At 45.1% G+C, this 26,473-nt stretch overlaps 1 protein-coding gene across 1 annotated transcript in view; it reads left to right on the top strand.

The window, feature by feature from the left end:
- Nucleotides 1-26,037, top strand: part of LOC115459024 (PDZ domain-containing protein 7-like) — a gene marked incomplete at its 3' end in the record, with an annotated part of 100,944 nt that extends 74,907 nt beyond the window's left edge. The window contains exons 12-13 of the mRNA XM_030188884.1: nt 11,861-11,952; nt 25,966-26,037. Of these exons, the coding sequence (XP_030044744.1) occupies nt 11,861-11,952; nt 25,966-26,037 (164 nt within the window). The remainder of the gene's footprint in view (nt 1-11,860; nt 11,953-25,965) is intronic.
- Between the last annotated feature and the right edge of the window lie 436 nt (nt 26,038-26,473).

Genomic DNA, 26,473 nt, shown 5'->3' with positions numbered 1-26,473 from the left:
CTGCCGGCACTCTACATCCGTTGTAGGAGAAAGTGGGATGTTTGACCACAGAAAACCAAAGCCTGGATAGATTGATCTTAAAAACACTTGTTTATTGATGAAAAAAGACTCAACACAACTGTTGTGTTTCGGCCGTTAGACCTGCATCAGGAGTCTCGGTCGGCAGAGAACATCTGTTACACACGTTTAAAAGTACACGGTGAGGTGATCCGTATAGTGGGTCTGTAGCTCAGTCACCGGAGAGCAGCTGATGCAAACGTTGAAAAACACGTGATGTGTTGATCTATGAGGTGGGTCTTTAAAATAACATTTTTTGAAGAAACTTGCTTGTAGACAATTGGAATGCCAGCATAAAGCAAAAAAGCTTACCAGGTTTCACCGGACCCGGAGAGCCGGCTCGCCGTGGCAGAACAACCGGCTTGCAAGATGTTAAAACATTTAACAACTGGCTCGTGCGAGCCGGCTCCAGCACACCACTGGGTTTAGTAAAAGGGGCCCTAAGTGCTGAATATCACACTTATGGCCCTGTTTACTAAGCCGCGCTAGCGTTTTTAGCGCGTGCTAAACACTAGAGTTGCCCATATGTTCCTGGGTGACTTAAGAGGGGCATAATCGAACGGAAACACCTATCTCCATGGGCGTTTATCTCCAAGAACGGGTCCGTGAAGGGGCGGGCCGAACCGTATTTTTGAAAAAATGGACATTTTTGAGCTGGGTGTTTGTTTTTTTTAGCGATAATGGAAACTAAAAACGCCTAGCTCAAAAACGTCCTAATCTGAGCCATTTGGTCATGGGAGGGGCCAGGATTGGTAGTACACTGGCCCCCCTGATATGCCAGGACACCAACTGGGCACCCTAGGTCAGTGCGGTGGACTTCAGAAAAAGCTCCCACATGCATAGCTCCCTTACCACGGGTGCTGAGCACCCAACCCACCTCCCCCAAAACCCACTACCCACAAATGTACAACACTACCATAGCTCTTAGGGGTGAAGGGGGCACCTACATATGGCTTCATTTTCAGTGTTTTAGTCTGGTGTATGTGTGTGGTTTTTTAATAGCCATAATGTGTATGAGATGTATATATGCAAATTAATATGCTAATGTGTGCTAAGCCCCCCCCCCCCCCCCCCCCCCCCCCCCCCCCCCAATGAATCAGTCAAACTACATCCATGGGAAAGGCTGTTAGGAGTAAAGCTTATACACTAAGCAAAAGTGATTGCATTACTTATAGGACTACATTACGCACAATGCACTGCTCATACGTTACAGCAGGAAGTAACTACAGCACTAAGAAGTAAGAACAGTATTAAATGCATTTTAGAGGTTTTTTTTTTTAAGGAATTCACTCAAGGCAGTGTACAGTAAGAATAAATCAAACATAAGCAATAGACAATTTACAGCAGTAAAAATATTCAAATAACAATACAAAGTATGGCATGCACATAGATACAAGGCATGCACACACTACTAGGGGCAGAACAACAAGCAGAACTAGCCCCCCCCCCCCCCCCCCCCCCCCACACACACACACACATGGAGCCTGAAGAATCTCTTATCTAGGCAGCAGAAGATCACTAGTTTAAAAGGCATGGTGCATGCCCTAGGTTCCTTTTTAAGTACCTAGTAAAGAATTTTATTTACTGTGTCTGCGTTGGTTTCCTTGGTTTTATGAGCGGTCAGTATCAAGGAGTCTTTGCAGTTTTGGCTTGATAAAATCAGGGGAAGAATGTACCATGCAGCTGCTTGGAAGGGTTCTGCACCAGCTAGTGAAGTAATTGGGAAAAATGACTTTCTCTCTCACTGAATGAATAAATCATGTCACTGCAACTCAAGCAGGCAGTGGATAATGACAAGTGAAGAATGCTCATTTTTCATTTTGGAAAGAATGCAGCCCTCCACCACCTCCTCGCCAAGCTCGAGGATCTCGCTACAGAAAGAAAAAGCTGCTTCTCCAGGCTTCTTTGTCTGGGTAGCCCTGATGTACTAAAGTGGTTTTCCCATTTTCTGCTTATGAGGGTGAGGACGTTGGTGCTGGTTGGTTTTCTGCAAGCTCCTACCTTTCAAAGATCACCTGCGAGCAAGCGCAGTTCTCCACATCAAGCCTAGATAACACCATTTTCTACTTTCAACCGGCCACCTTTATCCATACGTTTATTCATGTCTTCAAAAAAATGTAGTAAATTGGTGAGGCAAGACTTCCCTTGGCTGAATCCATGCCGACTCTGCCACGTTAAATTATGTTTCTGTGTTCAGTAATTTTATTCTTTATAATAGTTTCTACCATTTTGCCTGCAGGTACATCAGGTTTATCAGTCTGTACTTTTCTGATCACCCCCTGGAACACTTTAAAAATAGGCATTATGTTGGCCACCTTCCAATCTTCGGGTGCCATGGACGATTTTAATGACAGGTTACAGATTGCTAATAGTAAATCTGCAATTTTTCAGTGCCCTGGGGTGTATACCATTCAGTCTGGGTAATTTGCTGCTCTTTATCGTATCAGTTTGGCTTGCATCATCTTCCAGGTTCACCGAGATTTAGTTTAGTTCTTCGGAATCATCCTTAAATACCATTTCTGGCACCGGTATCTCCCTTACATCCTTCTCTGTAAAGACTGAAGCAAAGAATTAATTTACTCTCTGCTATAACCTTGTCCTTCCCGAATGCTGCTTTCACTCCTTGATGATCTAACGGTCCAGCTGACTCCCTCACAGACTTTCTACTTCTACTGTACCTTAAAAAGGATTTCCTGTGAGTTTTTGCTTCTACAACAAGTCTCTTGTGATTTTCTCTTGGTTGGCTTTCTTTTTTTATCAGTGCTTTGCATCAGTGGCCTAGCCACAGGTGGGCCTTGGTGGGCCAGGGCCCACCCAACAGTAGCACACGTTTGGCGCTAGCTGGTGGGGATCCCAAGTTCAGACACCTGAAGACGTCCCCCTGATGTTAACAAAAACACTACTCTCCATGGGCACCTGCGCATGCTCAGTTTTCAGTGCATGCCTGCTGCAGACTGCCAAGGTGGAAACAGGCGTTTTCCCGCCAGCTGAGATATTTTTTGGTGGTGGTTTGGGGGGGGGGGGAGAACACTTGGTGCCCACCCACTTCTTGCCTAGGCCCACCCAAAATCTGTTGTCTGGCTACGCCCCTGCTTTGCATTTAACTTTGCAGCGCTTATGCTGCTTCCTGTTTTCTTCATTTGGATCATTTTTTGAACGATGCTCTTTTTGACTTTAATTGCCTCTTCCATTCACCTTTTAACCATGCCAGTTGTTGTTTGGACTTCCTTCCACCTTTTTGATACACGGAATACATCTGGTCTAGGCTTCCAAGATGGTATTTTTGGTTTGATTTAATTACTTAATATACCGCTTAATACAGTTACGTTTTAAAACTGTTTACAATAAAACAGGAATAAGTACAATGAGTACTTCAATGCTGCGTTCGGCACCTAACCCTTACCGTTCAGTGAATCCAGACTGCCCCAATTTGACTGCCCCTATCGGACCGACCGTTCACTTGTCTATTAGATTGTAAGCTCTTTGAGCAGGGACTGTCTCTCTTTGTTAAATTGTACAGCGCTGCGTAACCCTAGTAGCGCTCTAGAAATGTTGAGTAGTAGAGTACTCTAACAAGTAAAACCAAATTATATAATTAACCAAAATCAAATTAAATAATCGGCAATCATCACAGTCAGAAATCGACTTGGTATGTTTTTAAACAATGTCTATGACTGATTTAAACTGCTAACTTTACAGCTGCATCTTTAGCTTCTTTTAACCATTTTCTTCATAGTTGTTCTTTCAAAAGTTAAATGCCAACGCAGTACATTTCTTTGTGTCTACACTTTACTACTACTACTTATCATTTCTATACTACTAGATGTATGCAGCGCTGTACACTAAACATGTAAAAGACAATCCCAGGTATTATTAGGAAACGTATGGAAAACAGGTGTGAGGATGTTATAATGCCGTTGTATCGCTCCATGGTGCGACCGCACCTTGAGTATTGTGTTCAATTCTGGTCGCCGCATCTCAAGAAAGATATAGTAGAATTGGAAAAGGTGCAGCGAAGGGTGACTAAAATGATAGCGGGGATGGGACGACTTCCCTATGAAGAAAGACTAACTAGGGCTTTTCAGCTTGAAAAAGAGATGGCTGAGGGGAGACATGATAGAGGTATATAAAATAATGAGTGGAGTGGAACAGGTGGATGTGAAGCGTCTGTTCACGCTTTCCAAAAATACTAGGACTAGGGGAGGGGGCATGCGATGAAACTACAGTGTAGTAAATGTAAAACAAATCAGAGAAAATTTTTCTTCACCCAACGCATAATTAAACTCTGGAATTCGTTGCTGGAGAACGTGGTGAAGGCAGTTAGCTTGACAGAGTTTAAAAAGGGGTTAGACGGTTTCCTAAAGGACAAGTGCATAAACCACTACTAAATGGACTTGGGGAAAAATCCACAATTCCAGGAATAACATGTATAGAATGTTTGTACGTTTGGGAAGCTCGCCAGGTGCCCTTGGCCTGAATTGGCCGCTGTTGTGGACAGGATGCTGGGCTCGATGGACCCTTGGTCTTTTCCCAGTGTGGCATTAGAGCTTACAATCTAATCAAGACAGAAAAACAGAATAAATAAGGGATGAGGGAATTATTTAAGGTGACAATGATAAAACAGACATGGGTACTGAACAAGTGAATACGAGTTAGGCGTTAAAAGCAGCCTCAAAAAGGTGGGCTTGTAGCCTAGATTTGAAGACGGCCAGAGATGGAGCTTGACGTACTACTGACTCACGAAGTCTATTCCAGGTGTGTGGTGCAGCGAGATAAAAGGAATGAAGCCTGGAGTTTGCAATGGAGGAGAAGAGTACAGATAAGAGAGATTTACCTGAGGAACGGATTTCCGGGGGAGGAGTGTAGGGAGAGATAAGAGTGGAGAGGTACTGAGAAGCTGCAGAGTGAATGCACTTGTAAGTCAATAAGAAGAGTTCGAACTGTATGTGGAAATGGATAGGGAGCCAATGAAGTGACTTGAGGAGAGGGCTAATATGAGCATAGCGACACTGGCAGAATATAATTCATACAGCAGAGTTTTGAACAGATTGAAGGGAAGAGAGATGGCTTAGTGGGAGACCTGTGAGAAGCAAATTGCAGTAGTCTAAGTTATTAACTCCAAATTTGATCATGCTCTGATCAATATTGCCATGCAACCCCAACACCGTTACTTTATTTATTTATTGCATTTGTATCCCACATTTTCCCACCTCTTTGCAGGCTCAATGTGACTTACAATACATCATGGATGGTGGAAATAGATAAGAAAACAGGCATTTAGTATTACAAAAGGATTTTGGGTACATGATAATGATAAAGCATGATGATAGTATAACAAGCAAGTTTTATAAGTCAATTCTGGATATATGTGGAGGAGTTCACATTTGTTGATCTTTGTGGTATGCCTTGTTAAAGAGATGGGTCTTCAGTAGTGTGCGGAAGTTAGTTAGTTCATACATCGTTTTCAAGTTGCATGGCAGTGCGTTCCAGAATTGTGTGCTCAAGTAGGAAAAGGTTGACGCATGCGTTAGTTTGTATTTTAGACCTTTACAGTTGGGGAAGTGAAGATTAAGGAATGTGCGGGATGATTTTTTAGCATTCCTGGGTAGTAAGTCTATCAGGTCTGGCATGTAGGCTGGGGCATCTCCGTGAATGATTTTGTGAACTATACTTCTTGCGCCAAGTCTTGTATTCCACTAAGGACAACATCTAAAATAGTTCCTGAACCATTAGCTTTATGAAGCAGTCATTTATTTCATCTAGGAACTTTATCTAGGAACAGTGAAAATCAAGAAATTTTGCTCCAAATATTATGATGAAACAGAAGTACTGACACTACAAACTAAAACAGTATAAAAGTATAGAAAATAGAGGAGAAAAATCTCAGCACAAAAAGTCAGTTGTTCCAAAACACGATAACAGTCTGACTATATTTCCATTACTAGTTTAAAAAAAACTCCACTACTACCATGCCACTTTATAAAGCTTATCAAAACTTCAAAAATACAAAAGCATATGGTGAACATCAAAGAAAGTTACTAAAGGGTTCTTAAATGTTCTTGAATATTTAAGCTGATGTAACAGTAATTCCGTTATTACAATAGTCTGTAATGCCCAAAAATTTGAAAATCACTTAACTAAATAGCCCTTTCTCCCATGACCTTTGCTCAGTCACAGTCTTGCCACATCATTTATTTCCATTGTATCCTTAAAACATAAAGGCCCTGATGTTCAGACCATGGGAGATAGGTGGGCTGTCTCCCATGGTCCGCTCTGAACCCGGATATTCGATGCTGGCCCATTTCCAGAGACCGGCATTAAATATGCAGTTTGTCTCTGGCCGGTTTCACCTTAACCAGCCAAGCCGTTTTTTTAGCACTGGCCAATTAAGTTGGAGCCAGCCATAGTTTTTCCACCAAACTAAGCTGGCTATGTTTAAGCCATAACTGGCAATATTCAGTGCTGGATAGCCAGTTAGATGCCGTTTCGGCAGTCATTTCCCTTTTAAATATCAGGCAGAAAATCAATACTGCCCCAAAAATTCAGGATCGGTACATTAAACTGCTCTATTGCCAATGAATACCAATATTAAGTAACTCTAGCACCAAGTAACATTTGGAGAGAAAAATGAACCATTACAAATGTTTGAAAAATGTTAGAAGGTTTTAACTAATTAGCACAAGACCCACAGTTATAACATAATAACGCAAAGGTCAATTCTCAAAAAATGTTGAATGCTTCACTAGAGGTAGGTCTTGTCAGACGAATCTGATTGATTTCTTTGACTGGATGACCAGAGAGCTGGATCAAAGGAGAGAGCACTAAATGTGATGTATTTAGATTTTAGCAAAGCCTTTGACATGGTTTCACATAGATGACAAATAAACTGTATGGGCCCTAAAGTGACTGACTAGAAGACAACAGATGTTACCAGTGGTGCGCTGCAAGGTTCGGTTCTTTTTTTTTTTTTTAATCTTTATTTATAAATTCTTAGACTCGTAGCGTAATACAACACATTATCAGTTTTTAACATATCTATATAAATAAAATCCCCCCTCAGACGTTCTGAAGCTCACTCCATCTGTCCTGAACTCCTGTCCTCCTGGTAGGCTAGGCTATTCGGACTACTCACCCTCAGTCTGAGCCATGCCCATCTGGGCTGTAGGCCACGCCCCATCTGCACATAAAAAGCACCCTCAACGTTCTAAAGCACACTCTGAGGCTTCAACAGTTTGTATGTTCGAAGCTCTGTAACCATTTTTAAGCACACTACATCTCTGCCCCGCCCTGACCTATCAGAGAAGGGAGGAGTGTCACAGCTGCACCGCTCTGACCTATCAAAGGGAACTGAAACAGGAAAAGGGAGGAGCGTCACACCGAATGACGGACCTATCAGAGGGAAGTCAAATAGAAGAAGGGAGGAGCGTCAGAGGCCAAGGGGACCCTATCAAAGGGAACTGACACAGGAAATGGGAGGAGCGTCACACCGAATGACGGACCTATCAGAGGCAAGTCAAATAGAAGAAGGGAGGAGCGTCAGAGGCCAAGGGGATGGCCGTATCTACCTCTCATAGGCAGTGTTGCCAGGTGGGCGGTTTTACCGCCCAATTGGGCGGTTTTCCGCACCCCGCCGCGGGAAATTTTTGCCCGCGGCGGGTTGCGGTTTTTTGGGCGGTTTTTTAGGCTTCCGGGCGGCTTTTTGGGCGGCTTTTTGATTTTTTTCGGCCGCGGGGGGCGGGGTTAGTGACGTTTTTGGGCGGGGTTAGTGACGTTTTGGGCGGGGCCGATGACGTGGGAGGCGGGGCCGATGACGTGGGAGGCGGGGCCGATGACGGGGAGGCGGGGCTGATGACAGGGAGGCGGGCCCGATGACGTGGGAGGCGGGGCCGATGACGGGGAGGCGGGCCCGATGACGTGGGAGGCGGGGCCGGTGACGGCGGGGGCGGGGCCGGTGACGCGGGGGTGGGGGTGTCAGGGGCGGGGTTTGTGTTTGGGCGGGTTTTGGGCTGGTTTCTGGCCCGGATTGGGCTGGAAAAAAAATTTCTACCTGGCAACCCTGCTCATAGGTTTCCTTGCTTTCTTTTCAGTGTATTGCAGCTGCAGCCACTTAGGTAAGTCTAGCAAGCCTGTCAGCTACTGAATACAGAAAGCAAAAGATAGCATGTGGGAACTTGCTCCATTTTGTTCTCTGGAATGCATTGATTATTATACAAATGGTCTTGCTTTCATTATTTTCGTAGGGGCTGTCTTCATGACTGTCCACAGTCCCCCCCAGTCCTGACACCTGACAGGGGGGACAGGGAAGGACACTCACTGTCTCACATACGCACTCGCACACACTCATTCTCACATACACACACACTCTCTCACAGACACACTCACACCCACTCTTTGTCACATACACACACTTGCACATTCTCACTCTCACACAGTCACTCTCACAGACACTCTCTCAAACATACACACTCCGCGCAAAACCTTGCTAACGCCCGTTTCATTTCAGCCAGAAACGGGCCTTTTTTACTAGTTTAACATATTTCTCAAACTATCTGATAACAAATACTTCTTTCACCCCACCTCCCTCCCCTCCACCCTCCCTATTGCCCTCAAATACCCTCCCTTCTTGTCTTCTCCCTAGTGCAGTTGTCCTGGACTCATGGTCTCTATTTCTATTGCCTTTATAAGAAAGAGTTTCTCAATATCCATAATACTCATGATGGTGGTACCACCAGTTGGGGGGGGCATCGAGCTCTACCCCGGCCTGGGACCTCCATACATTGTATTTGTCCCATATTTTAAAGAATTGGGTTATTTGTTCATTGTAAATGGCCGTCATTTTTTACGTGCAAGGTTCGGTTCTTGAGCCATTTTTTAAAAACATTTTTGTAAGCGATATTGCTGAAAAGAGTAAATGAAGGTTCTTGAATTCTTAGCCTGAGCTAAAAGAAATGTCTGAGAGTTCTTTTTTTTTATTTTATTTTTGTTCAAGGTAAGTCCTGCATATGAGGGGATAATAGTTAATTACTCTTGAGCATATGACAGCACAGTTGGGAAAAGGTTGTTCAGCTCAAGTCATCCATCAAAGAAAGGAGGCAGGAACCAATTCAGCAAAGTCATCTGGAAATCAGAGCAGGAAACGGATTAGATCTCTGACTATTTTATTAAATATCTGACATTTAAGAGGCGCAGGGCAATGGGCGGGAAAGGTGAAAGATTCCAGATAAAATTCATTCAAGAAAAACATGGAAGTTTTACTTAATGTGAGCTATACACTTTTATCTCTAAAGAAACTTAATTTCAGTTTTATGTGAACAGTGCTTCAAATGAAAGTTTTCCTGGTTTACCAGGCATCTCTAATCTAAAAGTGAAATTAAAATGGGTATAATTATTTACTATGTTTAAGTATGCATGATCCTTCATACTGGTTACTTTATTAATATGATCACAGCATCTACCAAAATATTTCTAGCTTAAACATCAATGTTTGTATCACATGAGATGTGGGAGGACAATTGTGTCAAGGGCATCTAGGTCAGGAAATGAACGTTTATTTATTTATTACCAGGGGTGTAGCCAGACTTTGGCGGGAGGGGGGTCCAGAGCCTGAGGTGAGGGGGCACATTTTAGCCCCCCCCCCCCGCCATTGTCGACCCCGCCGCCACCACCACAAACAACTTTGCCCCCCCCCTGCCGACGACCCTCTCGACCCCCTCCCGTCGCCAACCCACCGTCACCTACCTTTGCTGGCGGGGGGCCCCAACCCCCGCCAGCCGAGGTCCTCGTCTTCTCACAAAAGGCTTCCTTCTGTTTCTGACGTCCTACACGTACAACGTGCAGGACGTCAGAAACAGAAGGAAGCCAGGACCTTGGCTGGTGGGGGTTGGGGTCCCCCACCAGCAAAGGCAGGCGATGGCGGGTTGGCGGCGGGAGGGGGGTTGAGAGGGTCATCGGCAAGGGGGTCCAGGGCCAAATCTACGGGGGCCCAGGCCCCCCTGGCCCCATGTAGCTACGCCACTGTTTATTACAATATACTTGCTATACCACCTCACCATTTAGGCCACTGGGCCAGATTCTATAATGGCACAAAAAATATCAGTACCAGAAAAAACTGCGCTTAGCGCTATTCTATAAACCTCGCAAAGTTAGGCGCAACTTATAGAATACATGTATCAGGCCATTCCGTGACTAAAATTTAGGCGTAGCCATTTACACAAACTAAAACCTGGTGTAAATTGCCCATGTCTTATTTAGGCACAGATCGGGCATATTCTGTAACAGGGCACATAATCTTTAGGAATGCCCAAGATCTGCCATGCCTCTCCCATGGCCACACCCCCTTGTGTGATACACACATTGGAATTTCCACGCACCACTTTACAGAATACGCTTAGAAAGTTGTGCGCATAAATTCTGATTAGTGACAATTAGTGGCTTGTTAGTGGCCAATTATTGGCGCTAATTAGCTTGCTAGTTACTTTGCACGCATAAATTGGCTATGTGTGCAGCTTTGTGTATGCAGCTTTAGTTGCCATTTATAGAATCTGGGGGAATATGTGCAAAACTGAGTCGATATTTTAAAAAAGGCTCACCGAACACAGAGACTTTTATACAATACACTAGTAAACGAGGCCTGTTTCAAACAGAAAGGAAATGGGCGCTAGCAAGGTTCCAGGGCCTCCTCCCTCCTCCTGTTGCCCCCTCACCCCTCCTCTTCTCCCCTCACCCCTCCTCCTCCAGAATCTTGCTACCCTTTAGGATTCCAGAAACATGATACTCCTCCTTATCCCTTATTTGTCCTGAATAGGTTGTAAGCTCAGTAGAGCAAAGACTGCTTCTTCGTGTTCAAGTGTACAGTGCTGCTTACATCTAGTAGTGCTCTAGAAATGATTAATAGCAGCAGAAGCGCAGCCAGGTTGACGACGTGAGGGGAGCGAGAGCGGCGCAAGAGCGGACTTCCGCCGGTGCCAGAGCACATTTTCAATGCAACACATTGAAAAAAAATAGGCGCCAGCAGAACTCCGTTTGGGGGGGCGGCCGCTCCCCTGGCACCCCCCCCCCCCCCTGGCTACGCCACTGAATAGCAGTATTAGTCTTTGGGATTCTGGAATCACGATACTCTTTGCAAAGAGGTGGGAAAATGTGGGATACAAATGCAATAAATAAATAAATAAATTTGTCCTGTTTTTCTCATTAGATTGGAACCTCAGTCAAGCAGGGACTGTCTCTTCATGTTCAAGTGTACAGTGCTGCATATTTCTAGTAGCGCTGTAGAAATGATAAGTAATTTATTTTTATTTTATTTATTTGGTGCATTTTTACCTCACATTTTCCCACATGAGCAGGCGCAATGTGGCTTACATTAAATCAAGAGGATACAATACATTGATGGCACAGAATCAGAATGTGACAGGAGGGGAAGGTACATGAGATGACACGGGGCAAATGGCAGGGGTGAAGAGCCAACAAACGAAGAGGTTAAACATTGGAGTTGCCAGTGGAATAAGCCTTGTCGAATAAGAATGTTTTAAGGACTTCTTGAACAGTTGGTGGTCGACGAGCTCTTTAAGTGGTTTTGGAAGAACATTCCAGAATTTTGGACTGATGTAGGGGAAGGACGAAGCATAAAGGGTCTTGTATTTAACATTAGTAATAGTAGTAATTGTCCCAAAGGGACAGGGAAATCCCTTCTATACCTGAATGAAGCTTGTCTTGAGCTACTTGTGAACGGGTGTGAGCGAAATCTAAATAAATAAATGGCTGTATGACATGAAATGAAGCTCGCATTTCTGATTTCTCATTTTAGATATGTCATTGCTGCTGCTGACCTGGGAAGGTTTGATAGTATAGTGACGCCTGTGGAGCTTGAAGCTTACGAAGTCCTCAAAAGCAGAGCAGGTAATATGAAAATATGTGTAAGGTAATGTAAATTAGGAATGCCAGTGTGTGATTAAAAAATTCATTACCTTTGTCCACTACAATCCATTGAAAATTTAGCTGCACATAAATCTCAAGAGAATTATATTGGCTCCCCATCCACTTCTCTTATTCACTGAGAAATGTGTAAGAAGAACATAAAAATAGCGATACTGGGTGAGACCAAAAATCCATCTAGCCCAGCATCCTGTTTCCAGCAATGGCCAGTTCAGGTCACAAGTACCTGCCGGATGCCAACAAGTAATAAGACTAGCAGTGGCTTTCCCCAGGTCTACCTTAACAGTTCATGGCCCTAACTTCCAGGAACTTATCTAAACCTTTTTAAAGCCCAGCCATATTAACTTCTTTTCACCACATCCTCCAGAGATTATCTATGTGCTGAGTGAAAAAAAAATATTTTCTCCTCTTTGTTTTAAACATTTTACTATTTAACTTCATGACATGCCTCTCTAATGTTTCTGCTTTTTGAAAGAGCAAACAATTGATTCACATTTGCTTATTCCGCTCCACTCGGGATTTTGTAGACCTCTTTCATAGTATATCATAAGGAAAGAAGGCGTAGCCCAGTGGTGTTCCTGGCTTGGATGGCACCCGGGGCGGAGCGCCGATGCGCCCTCCCCCCGGGTGCAGCGCCCCCCCCCCTGCTAAATGACACCTTCCCCCCTCCGGCGAAATGACACCCTCCCGGGTGCACGCCTTTGGGGGGGGTGCCGCAGCGTGCGCCTGCTCCGAGTTCGCTAAACTTCGCTTCACTGCAGCTCCCTCTGCCCCAGAACAGGAAGTAACCTGTTCCGGGGCAGAGGGAGCTGCAGCGAACGAGCGACGGTTTAGCAAACTCGGAGCAGGCGCGCGCCGTGGCACCCCCCCAGCGGCGTGCACCCGGGGCGCACCGCCCCCACCGCCCCCCCCTTGGTACGCCACTGGCGTAGCCTAATGATTAGAAAAGCAGGTTGTCAAATCAGCGGAGCCCAGTTCAAGTCCCACTGCAGCTCCTTGGCTCTTGGGCATGTCACTTAACTCTCAGTTCCCTCAGGTACAAAGGTGCACCGAAAAATGGCCTGCACTGTTGTAGGCGTGTGTACTGGATATGCACAGGTCCATTTTCAGCCTTTCAGCACGCCTGCATAAAAGGCCTTTTTGGCTGAAAATGGATGTGCGGCTAATTAAAAATTGGCGCACGTCCATTTTGGGCCTGAGACCTTACCACTACCCACTGACTTAGCGGTAAGGTCTCGCTCATTAACCAGGCGGTAATCATCAGCCCAGGTACACTGCCGATTACCACCCAGTAGAAAATAAAATATATTTTCTGCCGCATGTATCGGACATACATAAAAAAAATGGAATTACCGCCCGGGGCATGCAGTAGCCAGGCGGTGGTTCCAAATTGGTACTCATTGGACATGCGTAGTTGCCTACGTGCCTTAGTAAAGGCTGTGAGCCCTCCAGGGACTGAAAAATACTGTACCTGACTGTTTTAGCTTTTGGGCTTGCAGGCAGGATATAAGAAATTAAGAGGACCTTTTACTAAAATGCATTAAGATTTGCAGGTAATGCAGCTTAACATGGAATTTTCCTGTGCACTGCCTGCAAATTTAGCACATCCATATTTTAGAGCATTTTTATTTTATTTGCATGTCATGTGCTAATATGCACATTGGCTAGCGCCTGTGACCTGTAAAATATCAAGAAGAGATGTCAAAGAGGTGGTGAAAGAAACAGTCAAAGGAAATACCACCTGGAGTGGCAACTCCAGGAGGACCAGCAAAAAAGACGCCAACAAACACCAGTAAGGCATCGAGGATAAAATGTATTAGCACATCAACCCAACGTGGCCACGATTAGGTATCTGCCTGCATCAGGGGTAATAAATCTCACTGGAGAAAAATACACTGCTCTGCTGCAATGCAGTGGATGCTAAAAAGTGGCCATGAAAAGGTCGATGTGCTAATACATTTTATCATGGTTGCCATACTGGTGTTTCTTGGCATCTTTAGTTCTGGCCCTCCTGCAGTTGCCACTCCAGGAGGTATTTCTTTTGACTGTATAATGTTAATGAGTGGAGGAGTGGCCTAGTGGTTAGAGCACCAGTCTTGCAATCCAGTGGTGGCTGGTTCAAATCCCACTGCTGCTCCTTGTGATCTTGGGCAAGTCACTTAACCCTCCATTGCCTCAGGTACCAAACTTAGATTGTGAGCCCTCCTGGGACAGAGAAATATCCAGAGTACCTGAATGTAACTCACCTTGAGCTACTACTGAAAAAGGTGTCAGTAAAATCTAAATAAAATAAATAAATAAATGCAGGAGCACCAAACACATCCTATGTGCATTAACCACTTACATAGTAACATAGTAAATGACGGCAGATAAAGACCTGAATGGTCCAGCCAGTCTGCCCAACAGTCACACTCGTCAAGCCATGATTAAACCAGCAATGAATGTGATATAAAATGCTTGATCATTGTCTCTCTTTGGCATTTCTGGGATATAGACCATTAAAGTCCACCCAGCCTAGTCCTAAGTTTCCAACTGCCGAAGTTGAAGCCCAGTCCAGCCTATTCAAATCCGTCTTGTCAATGCCTGGCACTGTCCTCATGTTCCAAATTACTGGAGTGTCTGTTGAAGCCCTCTCCAGCCCGTTCTAAACTGGACTGCCACATACAGATCTCAGACCGTACAAGCCTGCGCAGCACCAGCCTTAGTTCTTCACAGCCAGAGTCGCTATCTAAAGTGCCAATCGACATGCAAACACACATGCAACCATTTATATTTTGGGGGGGAGGTTTATACCATTCATTTTCTAATTAGAAATACCATGCCTCGTGTGTTAAAGGCTTAGTAAAAGGGCCCCTAATTAAACTTAACTATCATATCCCCTTTATCTGTCTCTTCTCCAAGCTGAAGAGCCCTAATCTCTTAAGGAGCTCCTGAGAAAATTAGAAAGTCATAGGATCTGACTTATTGTGGTTTAAGAACTGGTTAAAAGATAGAAAAGAAAGAGTAGTGTTAAATGGTCAGTATTCTCAATAGAGAAGGGTAGATAGTGGGTTCCCCAGGGGTCTGTGCTGGGACCTCTACTTTTTAGCATATTTATAAATGATTCTCGTCACCCGAGAAGCATCGGCACCGGGAGGATCGCTCAGCCTCCATTCAGGAGGTGCCAACGCGGCGGTCATCTGGCAGCCAGGTACCGGCTCTCGAACCTCATCTGATTCTACCACCGACTCCCGTACCAGCCCCACAGCTTGTTCCGATGGCAGCCCTCGATGAGTGTCTCCGGGCCATGCTTCCAGGCCTTCTGGAAGGGATGATGCGTCCTTCTGCCTCGGTACCGCAGGTGCTGAGACGGCATCTGGCCTATCTCCTGCACGGAGGTCCCCGCCCTCAGTACCGCTTGCAGTGCCTGAGCCGGTTCCCACCCGGGTGGACTCTCCCTCAACATCGGTGGAGGAAGCTTCGCCGGAGTCCAGGCAAGGGTCCACTTATCGATGCCCTTCATGAGGACATCGATCCTCGAGGTCGAGGCAGGCTCGGGTTTGGGCTGTTCTTCGAGAGCTATTGTCTGATACCGAACAGGAGCACTCATGGAGTAAGGAGGAAGACCCCAGATTTTTTTCGGAGGAAGATTCTCAGGGGCTTCCATCTGATCCCACTCCGCCTATTGAGGTTAGACAATCTCCACCTGAGTGTCTCTCCTTTTCATCTTCTGTCCGGGAAATGTCTAGGGACATTCCCTTTCCTATGGAGGCTGTGGATGAGCCCAGGGCTGAGATGTTCGAGGTCCTGGATTATCCTTCTCCACCGAAAGAGGTTGCAACGGCCCCCTTGCACAATACACTCCGGGAAGTGATGTTGCGAAATTGGTCTTGCCCTCTATCTAATTCAGTGGTCAACAAGAAGTCCGAATCCCAGTACAGAGTCCACGGTGAGCCTGTGATGGTGAAGGCCCGACTTCCTCACGATTCCATGGTGGTGGATTCTGCTCTCTGAAGATCCAAGAGTACTAGGGACTATGCCTCGGCGCCTCCGGGCAGAGAGTCTAAGACCAGTGCAGTGGGCTCTAAACAACGGGACCCAGGTACAAATCCCACCCTATTTCCTTTATATGTTATTTTATTCCCTTACCCTTAATTGTTCTGTCTGTTTACCTGTCTTATCTAGATTGTAAGCTCTTTGAGCAGGGACTGTCTTTTTTGTGTATGGTGTACAGCGCTGCGTATACCTTGTAGCGCTATAGAAATGATAAGTAGTAAGTAGTAGATGGAAATAACTAGTGAGGTGGTTAAATTTGCTGATGACACATGTTTGATCTATTCTTACTGTACACCGCCTTGAGTGAATTCCTTCAAAAAGGCGGTAAATAAATCCTAATAAATAAATAATATTCAAAATTGTTAAATCACAAAAAGATTGTGAAAACTTTATGAGGACCTTATGAGACTGGGAGACTGGGCATCCAAATTTTAGATGAGATGTGGTGGGGAATTCTACAAATGGTGCTTAAAATTGAAGGCGAATTTGGGTGAGTGTCCAATTTATATGCACAATTTACCCGAGTATTGAGCCTATTAGCACCAATAATTAAGTACTAACAATCAATTATTGGTGCTAATTGGCAACAATTTGGATTTACACCAGTGGCATTCCTAGTGGGGGGCGGTGGGTGCGGTCCCGCCCCGGGTGCACGCCACTGGGGGGGGGGGGGCCGCGCGCGCCTGTCCTCCGTTGTTCCATGCTTCTTCTCTGCCCCGGAGCAGGTACTTCCTGTTCCGGGGCAGAGAAGCATGGAACAACGGAGGACAGGCGTGCGCGGCACCCCCCCCAGCGGTGTGCACACGCGGGGGGGGGGGGTGTCCTTTCGCTGGGGGGGGGGTCTGCGTTGCATCGGGGGGGGTGCTGCACCCAGGGGGGTGGGGCGCATCGGCGATCCGCGCCGGGTGCCAGCCTCCCCAGGAACGCCCACTGATTTACACACATATCTTGCTAAGTGCTATTCAATAAAAATGTGCATATAAATCCTTTAGGGACCCTTTTACTAAGCCACAGCAAAAAGTGCCCTGCGGCAGTGCGAGTTCATCTATTGGATGCACGCTGGGCCAGTTTTTGCCACATCCTGGAAAAAGGGCCCTTTTTTAAGTGACCGGAAAATGGGCGTGTGGCAAAATAAAACCAGCGCTTGTGCATTTTCGCCCTGAGACCTTACCACCACCCATTGACTTAGTGGTAAGGTCTCACATGCTACCTGGGCAGTAGGCATGCAGCACGCGTCCCTTGCTGGGTAAGCGCCACGCGGTAGAAAAGAGAAAATATTTTCTACCTTATGTTTTCGGCACGCACCAAATTCAGAATTACCATCTGGGGCATGTGGTAGCTGGGTGGTAATGCCGATTTGGCAAGCACTGGATGAAAATAGTTGTCTCTTAATGTGCAACTGAAAAGGGGACGTGGCTAAGGAAAGGGCACGAGCAGGTTGAGGGGATTCACTAAAAATGTGCGTAGTGTTGTAGATTTCGTGGGACCTGCACCAGGGTTCACTTGGTGTAAATCCTCACATCTAAAAGTTTGGCGTGAATCCCAGTGCTACGTACTATTCTATAAACTGCTCCCAACTCAAAGCACCATTTATAGAAGAGCGCTCAGCATGCATTTTTTTCGGTGCCCAAACTTGGACGCCTTAATGCGAATGTACAAAATGATGCATGTAGGAAAGATGAACTATAGCTACATGATGCAAGGTTCCACATTAGGAGTCACCGACCAGGAAAGGGATCTAGGTTCCACATTAGGAGTCACCGACCAGGAAAAGGATCTAGGTTCCACATTAGGAGTCACCGACCAGGAAACGGATCTAAGTTCCACATTAGGAGTCACCGACCAGGAAAAGGATCTAGGTTCCACATTAGGAGTCACCGACCAGGAAAGGGATCTAGGTTCCACATTAGGAGTCACCGACCAGGAAAGGGATCTAGGTTCCACATTAGGAGGTCACCGACCAGGAAAGGGATCTAAGTTCCACATTAGGAGTCACCGACCAGGAAAGGGATCTAGGTTCCACATTAGGAGTCACCGACCAGGAAAGGGATCTAGGTTCCACATTAGGAGTCACCGACCAGGAAAAGGATCTAGGTTCCACATTAGGAGTCAACGACCAGGAAAGGGATCTAGGTTCCACATTAGGAGTCACCGACCAGGAAAGGGATCTAGGTGTCATTGCTGATGATATGTTGAAACCCTCTGTTCAATGTGCAGCGGCAGCTAAGAAAGCAAATAAAATGTTAGGAATGATTAGGGAAGGAATGGAAAACTAAAATGAGAATATTATAATACCTTTGTAACACTCTATGATGCAATAACACCTCGAATATTGTGTGACATTTTGATCACCACATCTCAAAAAAGATACATTGGAATTAGGCAAGGTACAGAGAAGGATGACAAAAATGATAAAAGGGATGGGACAGCTTCCCTATGAGGAAAGGCTAAAGAGACTAGGGCTCTTCAGCTTGAAGAAGAGATGGCTGAGGGGGAGATGTAATACAGGTCTATAAGTAATGAGTGGAGTGGAACGGGCAGACATGAATTGTTTGTTTCCTGTTTCCAAAGATACAAGGACTAAGGGGCATATAATGAAGCTACTAAGTAGTAATTTAAAACAAACTGGAGAAATATTTCTTCACTCAGTATGTAATTAAGCTGTGGAATTTGTTGTCAAAGAATGTGATTAAAAGCAATTAGCTTAGCAGGGTTTTTAAAAAGGTTTGAATAATTTCCTAAAAAAAAAAAGCCCATAAGATATTATTAAGACGGACTTGGCAAATCCACTGCTTATTTCTAAAATAAGCAGCATAAAATATGTTTTACTCTTATGGAATTTTGCCAGTACTTGTGACCTGGATTGGCCACTGTTAGAAACAGGATACTGGACTTGATGGACCTTCAGTCTGTCCCAGAATGGCAATGCTTTTGTTCTTACATTCCTCATTATCTCTTCCTTCTCATGCTCTGCACTCTTCCTCATGAATTTGACTCATCTGGCAGTCATTCTTATTTAGTGCCCTTCTCCTCCTTGGCTAACTCCCCTCTCTCCTCTTTCAGCTGTGCCGCACTTTTTGCCTGAGGTAGTGAATCATGCTCCCTGTATCATTATATTCAATTCTGATTAAAACTCACCTTTTGTAGGTTGCTTTTACATCTTAGCCATTTTTCTATAATAAATGCATTCTTGTAGACTCTCCTGATTGCCTTATATATTTGTTTGGAGCAGGTTGTAAGCTTCATGAATCAGGGACTGTCCCTTATGTGCGTCTGTACAGTACTGCAGACACTCAGTAGAACTGTAGAAGTGATAAATAGTAGTGACAATAAAAAAAAACTACACTTAAAGCCATTTTTAGGAATTTTACTTCACAAAAGACATATACACATGAGAAAATAGTCACCAGCATTACAAGCTTGGGATAATACAGGTCATACTGTCTGTGTCTGGATCAGTTCAGTAAAAACCTTATCTGCTTTTTATTGGACTATGTGTGCGCTGAGCAAATAGCAGCTGGATCTCCAGAGGACCCAGACAAGCCTGAGAGAACAAGGGAGGAAAGGCAAGGATGGGCGGGCCAAATTATCTGTGCAAGATAATTGAAAATTCCTCTTTTAGGTAACTGACTGTCAGCCAAAGGCTGATTGGAATCTCTGAAGGGTATCATCTTCTTACCAGGCTTTTTGCAATGCATAGGAAAAATGCGGAGGCACTGGCCTTTGACCGGTCAGGACTGGTTAACTTTGCAGAGATTAATTGAAAAAAAAGCAAACGAGAGATCAAAAGAGAGAGGCAACCGAGAGGCAACATGCATCCATCTCATTCAATACAATAATAGTAATAGTAATGGACGGCAGATAAAGACCTGTACGGTCCATCCAGTCTGCCCAAAAAGATAAACTCATTTTACATGGTATGTGATACTTTATATGTATACCCGAGTTTGATTTGTCCTTGCCTTTCTCTGGGCACAGACCGTAGAAGCCTGCCCAGCACTCTTACTGCTTTTAAAAATAGTGCCCCACCAATCGCCCTTTTACGTGTAAATTTTCTCCTTTTCTCCGTATGTTAAATATATTGTAACTGCCTAGATAATTTTGATGATACAGGGTATACCAAATTAAATAAACATTAAGAGGCCCTTTTATCGTATTCAGGTAGTCTGGGATCCAGTTTTATTCTATGAAAATCAGCAAACTATGGATGTGGGTCAGTGTATTCCCAGTCTGTCTCCATTCATTAGCCTTCAGATTGCTGTAGATTATTTGCTCTCTGTTCGACACAATGCACAACCGTTCTTGATGGTGGGTCTTTAAAGCAATCTTAGCTGCAGTAGATATGGGCATTGTTAATGCACATTCAGTTCACTAGCGTGTCTTAAAACACTACTACTACTACTTATCATTTCTATAGCGCTACAAGGCATACACAGCGCTGTACCACCAAACACAAAGACAGTCCCTGCTCAAAGAGCTTACAATCTAGATAAGACAGGAAGACAGACAGAACAATTAAGGGTAAGGGAATAAAGAGGTGAGGATAAAAGGACAGGCCAAGTAAGTAGTGATTAGGAGTCAAAACAGTGGTAAAGAGGTGGGCTTTAAGTTTGGACTTGAAAACGGCCAAAGAGGGGGCTAGACGTACAGGCTCGGAAAGTCTATTCCAGGCGTGTGGTGCAGCAAGATAAAAGAAGTGGAGTCTGGAATTAGCAGTAGAGGAGAAGGGGATGGATATGAGAGATTTATCAACAGAACAGAGTCCCGGGGGGGGGGGGGGCGTAGGGAGAGACAAGAGTGGAGAGGTACTGGGGAGCGGCAGAGTGAATGCACTTATAGGTCAGTAAGAGAAGTTTGAAATGAATGCGGAAACAGATAGGGAGCCAGTGAAGTGACTTGAGGAGAGGGCTAATGTGGGCATAGCGACTTTGGTGGAAAATGAGTCGCGCAGCAGAGTTTTGGACTGATTGAAGAGGAGAGAGATGGCTAAGTGGGAGGCCGGTGAAAACACGTGAAAAACAATTCTATAAAGGACATTCACATTTATGGGCATCCGTAAAAATGGCTGCACCAAAATGTACAATGTATTCTATAAAAGGCACCCTTTCCAGAACAGGCACATGTACCAATGTATACGTTCATCTGCCGTGGAGCACGCAGGACCGGTGCACACAATGACACGCGCGCATGTATACGTATGCAACAGATACATTGACATCACAGGCATGGAAACACTCACAAATGGCTGCCATGACTAGGCTTCTGAATTTTGGAGCAGCTCACTCCCTCCTCCTGGCTAGGCTGTTCCTGCCATGGAAAAGAGACCATCTGAGATTGAAGAGGGCCTGGAGAGGCACAGAAACTGCTAGAGCAAGGAAGCATCATAACCCATAGAGGTAAGTGCTAACACAGGGGCAGAGCAAGGAAGACAGTACTCGAATGGGTGGTGTCAGGTTTGGTGTTGTACAGGCTCTCCCTCCTCATTGCTGTTGGTGCTTAGCAGCACTGGCACCTCTAGTCTAGGACTCTGTGATTGAGGGCTACCATTGTAGAGCATGCAGCAGTCCATGAAAGTGTCACAGACTTTAGCTGGGGTGTAGAGTTCCCCTGACTGGTCCAGGCACCTGACTCATGATTTCAAGATGTCAAATGTTCTTTGATTTTCATGTCTTATTGTGCCTCTCTTCAGATGCCCTCCTGGAGTTGCCAACGGGGAGCTGCAACCAGGTCTGAGGGGGGATAGCCTCTATCACCTGCAGGGATGGGAACAAAGGGGAATGCTTGTTAATTATTACCTGCTTTTATGTGGATTGCACCTTACAGAATTGGTGGTCCCCAGGCCAGGTTGTGGCATATGGTGAGAGTCACCTGTGGGAGAGAGATAGCTTGTTAGTGACTGTAAGGGTGTGGAACTGATGTGGTTAGCCCACATAGTAGTAAGCCATCCCTTGATGATCTGGCCACTCTCAAAAACCTCATATTCCAGGTTGAGGCAGGATGTAAGCATCATGACTGGATTCTGGGTAGTATACACAACAGTTATATTGAGGCATTGCAGACCACCTGCATGTTAGCGAATGGTAAGACTTCCAATTCCTATAGACTTCCTCTTTCCCTGCAGGTATGTGGGTTGCAATCTATTGCCTAGAGCACAGAGAGGAAGTGTGTCAGTTGATAGAAGTCTGTCATGGTTTATGTTGATCTGGCTTTTGCTCAGGGAAGCGATATTATGTGTCTCTCTGGAGAATGACTTGGGAACCGAGCAATGCAGTGTAAGGCAGCTGCCTGCTGTGGCCCCAAAGAGTGTCAAATAAGGCTAGAACTGTGCTGGTCTTCAGGTGCACCAGCAGGGCTTGTCCCCTTCACATTGTGGGCTCTAGTTCTTCCTCCAAGTGGGTTGCACCAGGTATACTAGTATCTCATCAAATCTGAATGTGTGCAGACATTACGGAATACGTCATGCACCTGTGGTTTGTGGTCCACCTAGTGTATACCCTTTCTCCACCCCAAACACATTCTTTATGGGGGGGAGGGAAGACGTACATAACATGCCATGCTGTATATGCACATGCCTGTTTTGCCTTTATAGAATAATGCCCAAGCGTGATCCCAGCTTGTGGTAGCCAGATGTTGTCTTGGGGTGCGCCATTGATGTCTAACTTGATAGACGTGCCTCCTTACGAGTACGTGCAATCAAGAGAGTACGTGCAATCAAGTTAAAATATGTTAACCTGGGAATTGTATGTTAAGTTGGTTTGTTCATGCTAAAAAAGTTCTAATTTATGTGTCAAAATTTATATTGAACAATGTTTGAAACAAACTGAATAATGCCCAAAACCAGGAGGGAAAACCAGTTCTTGCTCTTTGTACATTCCTAAGCTGAATAGAATCAACTGCATGAACACAGGGACAGGCTGTGGGTCCCACTCACATTTCGTTGCCCTTATGGTTCGGTCTAATCTAGGCACACATTTCTGCAAGCCTACGTCTTCACTGGCTTCACTCGCAAATATAGAATGGAAAATAAATAGTGTTGCATGACTATGGAGGAGGACTACAGAATGGAGGAGTAGCCTAGTGGTTAGTGCAGTGGACTTTGATCCTGGGGGACTGAGTTTGATTCCCACTGCAGCTCCTTGTGACTGTGGGCAAGTCACTAACCCTCCATTGCCCCTGGTACAAAAATAAGTACCTGAATATATGTAAACCGCTTTGAATGTAGTTGCAAAAAAACCTCAGAAAGGCAGTATATCAAGTCTCATTTCCCTTTCCCTACTTGAGATTCTACATGGAATGTTGCTAGTATTTGAGATTCTACATGGAATGTTGCTATTCCACTAGCAACATTCCATGTAGAAGCCTGTCCTTGCAGATCAGCAACGCGGCTGTGCAGGCTTCTGTGTGCAGGACGTCAGACTCACAGAAACAGAAGCCTGTGCGGCCGCATTGCTGATCTGCAAGGGCAGGCTTCTACATGGAATGTTGCTAGTGGAGGAGTAGCCTAGTGGTTAGTGCAGTGGACTTTGATCCTGGGGAACTGAGTTCAATTCCACTGCAGCTCCTTGTGACTCTGGGCAAGTCACTTAACCCTCCATTGCCCCTGGTACAAAATAAGTACCTGAATATATGTAAACCACTTTGAATGTAGTTGCAAAAACCTCAGAAAGGCGGTATATCAAGTCCCATTTCCCTTTCCCTAGTTGAGATTCTAGATGGAATGTTGCTATATTGAGATTCTGTTGCTACTATTTGAGATTCTACATGGAATGTTGCTATTCCACTAGCAACATTCATGTAGAAGCCTGCCCTTGCAGATCAGCAACGCGGCTGCACAGGCTTCTGTTTCTGTGCGTCTGACGTCCTGCACGTACTCACAGAAACAGAAGCCGGCGCGCATTGCTGATCTGCAAGGGTAGGCTTCTACATGGAATGTTGCTAGTGGAGGAGTAGCCTAGTGGTTAGTGCAGTGGACTTTGATCCTGGGGAACTGAGTTTGATTCCCACTGCAGCTCCTTGTGACTCTCTGGCAAGTCACTTAACCCTCCATTACCCCTGGTACAAAATAAGTACCTGAATATATGTAAACCACTTTGAATGTAGTTGCAGAAACCTCAGAAAGGCAGTATATCAAGTCCCATTTCCCTTTCCCTATGTAAAGAATGTTCACCTAGGGTCAAAAGAAATAGCAGAGAACTATAGAACTCTTGTTTCATCCAAGTCCAGTTTATTCTGGTTTTCTTACTCCAAAGCAAAGGCTCATATTCTGTACTACATCGAGATCTAGAAGCTGTGTTTGGGGCTGTATAAATCTTGGTAGTTTAATTGTCACTGTTGAAAACAAGACGAATGTGACTGGCAAAGTTCTGCTGCTGTATCTTTGAATAACTTGTGTGATAGATCGCAACCTGCAAGGACTCCAGGGCTTCTCCAACCCTTATCTGTGTGCTTCCTCTGTTTTTATGTATGTTACTGTTGCAGCGCCTGTTTTCTAGCAAAAAAGGTGCTGGTACTCAAATGACATGCTACCCTTCAGGGGTGGGGTGATCACTGAGGGACCCACCCCACAATAGCCAGGCCCCCTGCAACCAGTCACAGAATCTATGACAAGGCAGAATTGGTATGTAGAGCCTGAGCTCTTCATTTTAGCAGACAATGGAAAAGGTGCCGGTACTCAGTACCCCTCAATAAAAGCCCTGTACTGTTGTGAACTGCTAAGACCTACTGCAGGACTGGAAGATTAAGTATTCTCAAATAAATTTATTTATTTATTATCTCATTTGTACCCTACAGTTTCCCAACAGTGTCAGGCTCAATGTGGCATAGTTAAATATACAGGGACTGATATTCAGGCCATGGCAGTCTGTGGTTTTTTAAACTGCTGACAGCCATGAGCTGAATTAAGCCCGAATATAAAATCCCTGTTTTACCACAAATATCAGCTGAATAGTGATAGGGAGAGAGAAAGGAGGAGAAAAGCAGTGGCATTGCCATAGGTGGAGTTGGGTCTCAAGACCAGCTGTTCGACTGATCCGCCTTAGAAGCGCAGAGGCTTAAAAGCAAGTTATTTCATCCATTTTGTTTGGAAGATTTTTTTGAATTATTATAAGCAAATGAATAAAAAATAAGAAAAGAAACATGAGAAAAGTTAGCAGGAGGTTTTGGTCAGTGATGAGCTATAGTCCGGTGTCCACTTGAAGATATTGATGGTAAAGTTCATCCTGGCACCCAGGCAGTTTGAGACCTTTTCCTCCTGTTTTGATTTTTAATATCCTCCTTCAACTTATAAATGCTAAGTATCTACAGTCTATTGTTGGTATTATTTTTTCTGAGATTCTGTAGAAGAATTTTTTTTTATCTGTGGAAGTTGCCATAGGTGGGCCAAGGCTCACCCACTTTAGGCTCAGGCCCACCCAAAATCAGTGTTCTGTTAGTGTGGCTGGTGGGGATCCGCAAGCCCCGCCAACCAAAGACCTCCTCCTATTAGAAAGAACACTTACACCCTATTCAGCCGGCAGCAGTGTGTACCCCACCCCTTGCATATGCTCAGTTTGCGCACATGCGCAGAGGCTAATCATGTCAGCAGCTCAGGGACACTGCCATTAGCTGCATAGGGTGTGAGTGTTCCTTCTGCCAGGAGGAAGTCTTTGGCTGGCGGGGCTTGCAAATCCCTGACAGCTCAGGTATTTCTTTTGGTTTGGCTTGGAAGCACAAGAGGGGCACGGAGGGCGGTGGAAGAGAGAGATTTTTGGGTCCACCCTTTTTGGGCTTGGGCCATCCTAAATCAGCCATCTGGCTATGCCACTGGAGGGACAGGGTACACTGAGAAGGAGAGAGGAAGAAGGGAAGAGGGCAGAAGGGTGTTTCAATACAAGTACTCATTTGACTGTAAATATTTAAAAGTTCTGTTGGTGTGTGAAATCATATCCTTCTGTTTCCTTCCAGTGACATCCGCAGCCCTCAGACCAACACGGCATGACACGCCTCCAAAAAGACACCTCATCACCCCTGTTCCTGGTCAGTACATTTCAGGGTTCACGTTTACTTTACTTTCAAACACATTTTTCCTGTTACTTTTCTGTATCCTTGGAAAAGTTCAGGATGTGATGATATGAAAGACTGGTGAACTGCTCAGGTGAGCATTGAGGTGCAGAGGTCACTGCAGCAGGCCAAGCATGCAGGAAAGAAATTCAGAAACCATGCACCCAGTTCAGTTTCTGCACTATCTCATCTAGTCCGAGAAAGCAACAGGGCAATCGATCCACAAACTCCAAGATGGCAACGGAAACAAGCAGATCAGAAGCAGGGTAGAACAAATCTTTATTAGTAACACACACACCCAGAGAGCCCGACACTGACCCCCTGTTTTCCAGCTCCAGTCACCTTTCATGTTCTTAACTATAGTGACACATCATTGTCCCCATTTGTCATTAAGGACATTATAATGTCATTG

This window comes from Microcaecilia unicolor, unplaced genomic scaffold (genome assembly GCF_901765095.1).
Source record: "Microcaecilia unicolor unplaced genomic scaffold, aMicUni1.1, whole genome shotgun sequence".
In the NCBI taxonomy this organism is placed as follows: Eukaryota; Metazoa; Chordata; class Amphibia; order Gymnophiona; family Siphonopidae; genus Microcaecilia; species Microcaecilia unicolor.
The sequence above is the reverse complement of the archived record's forward strand: the minus strand, read 5'-3'. Positions and strand labels throughout refer to the sequence as shown.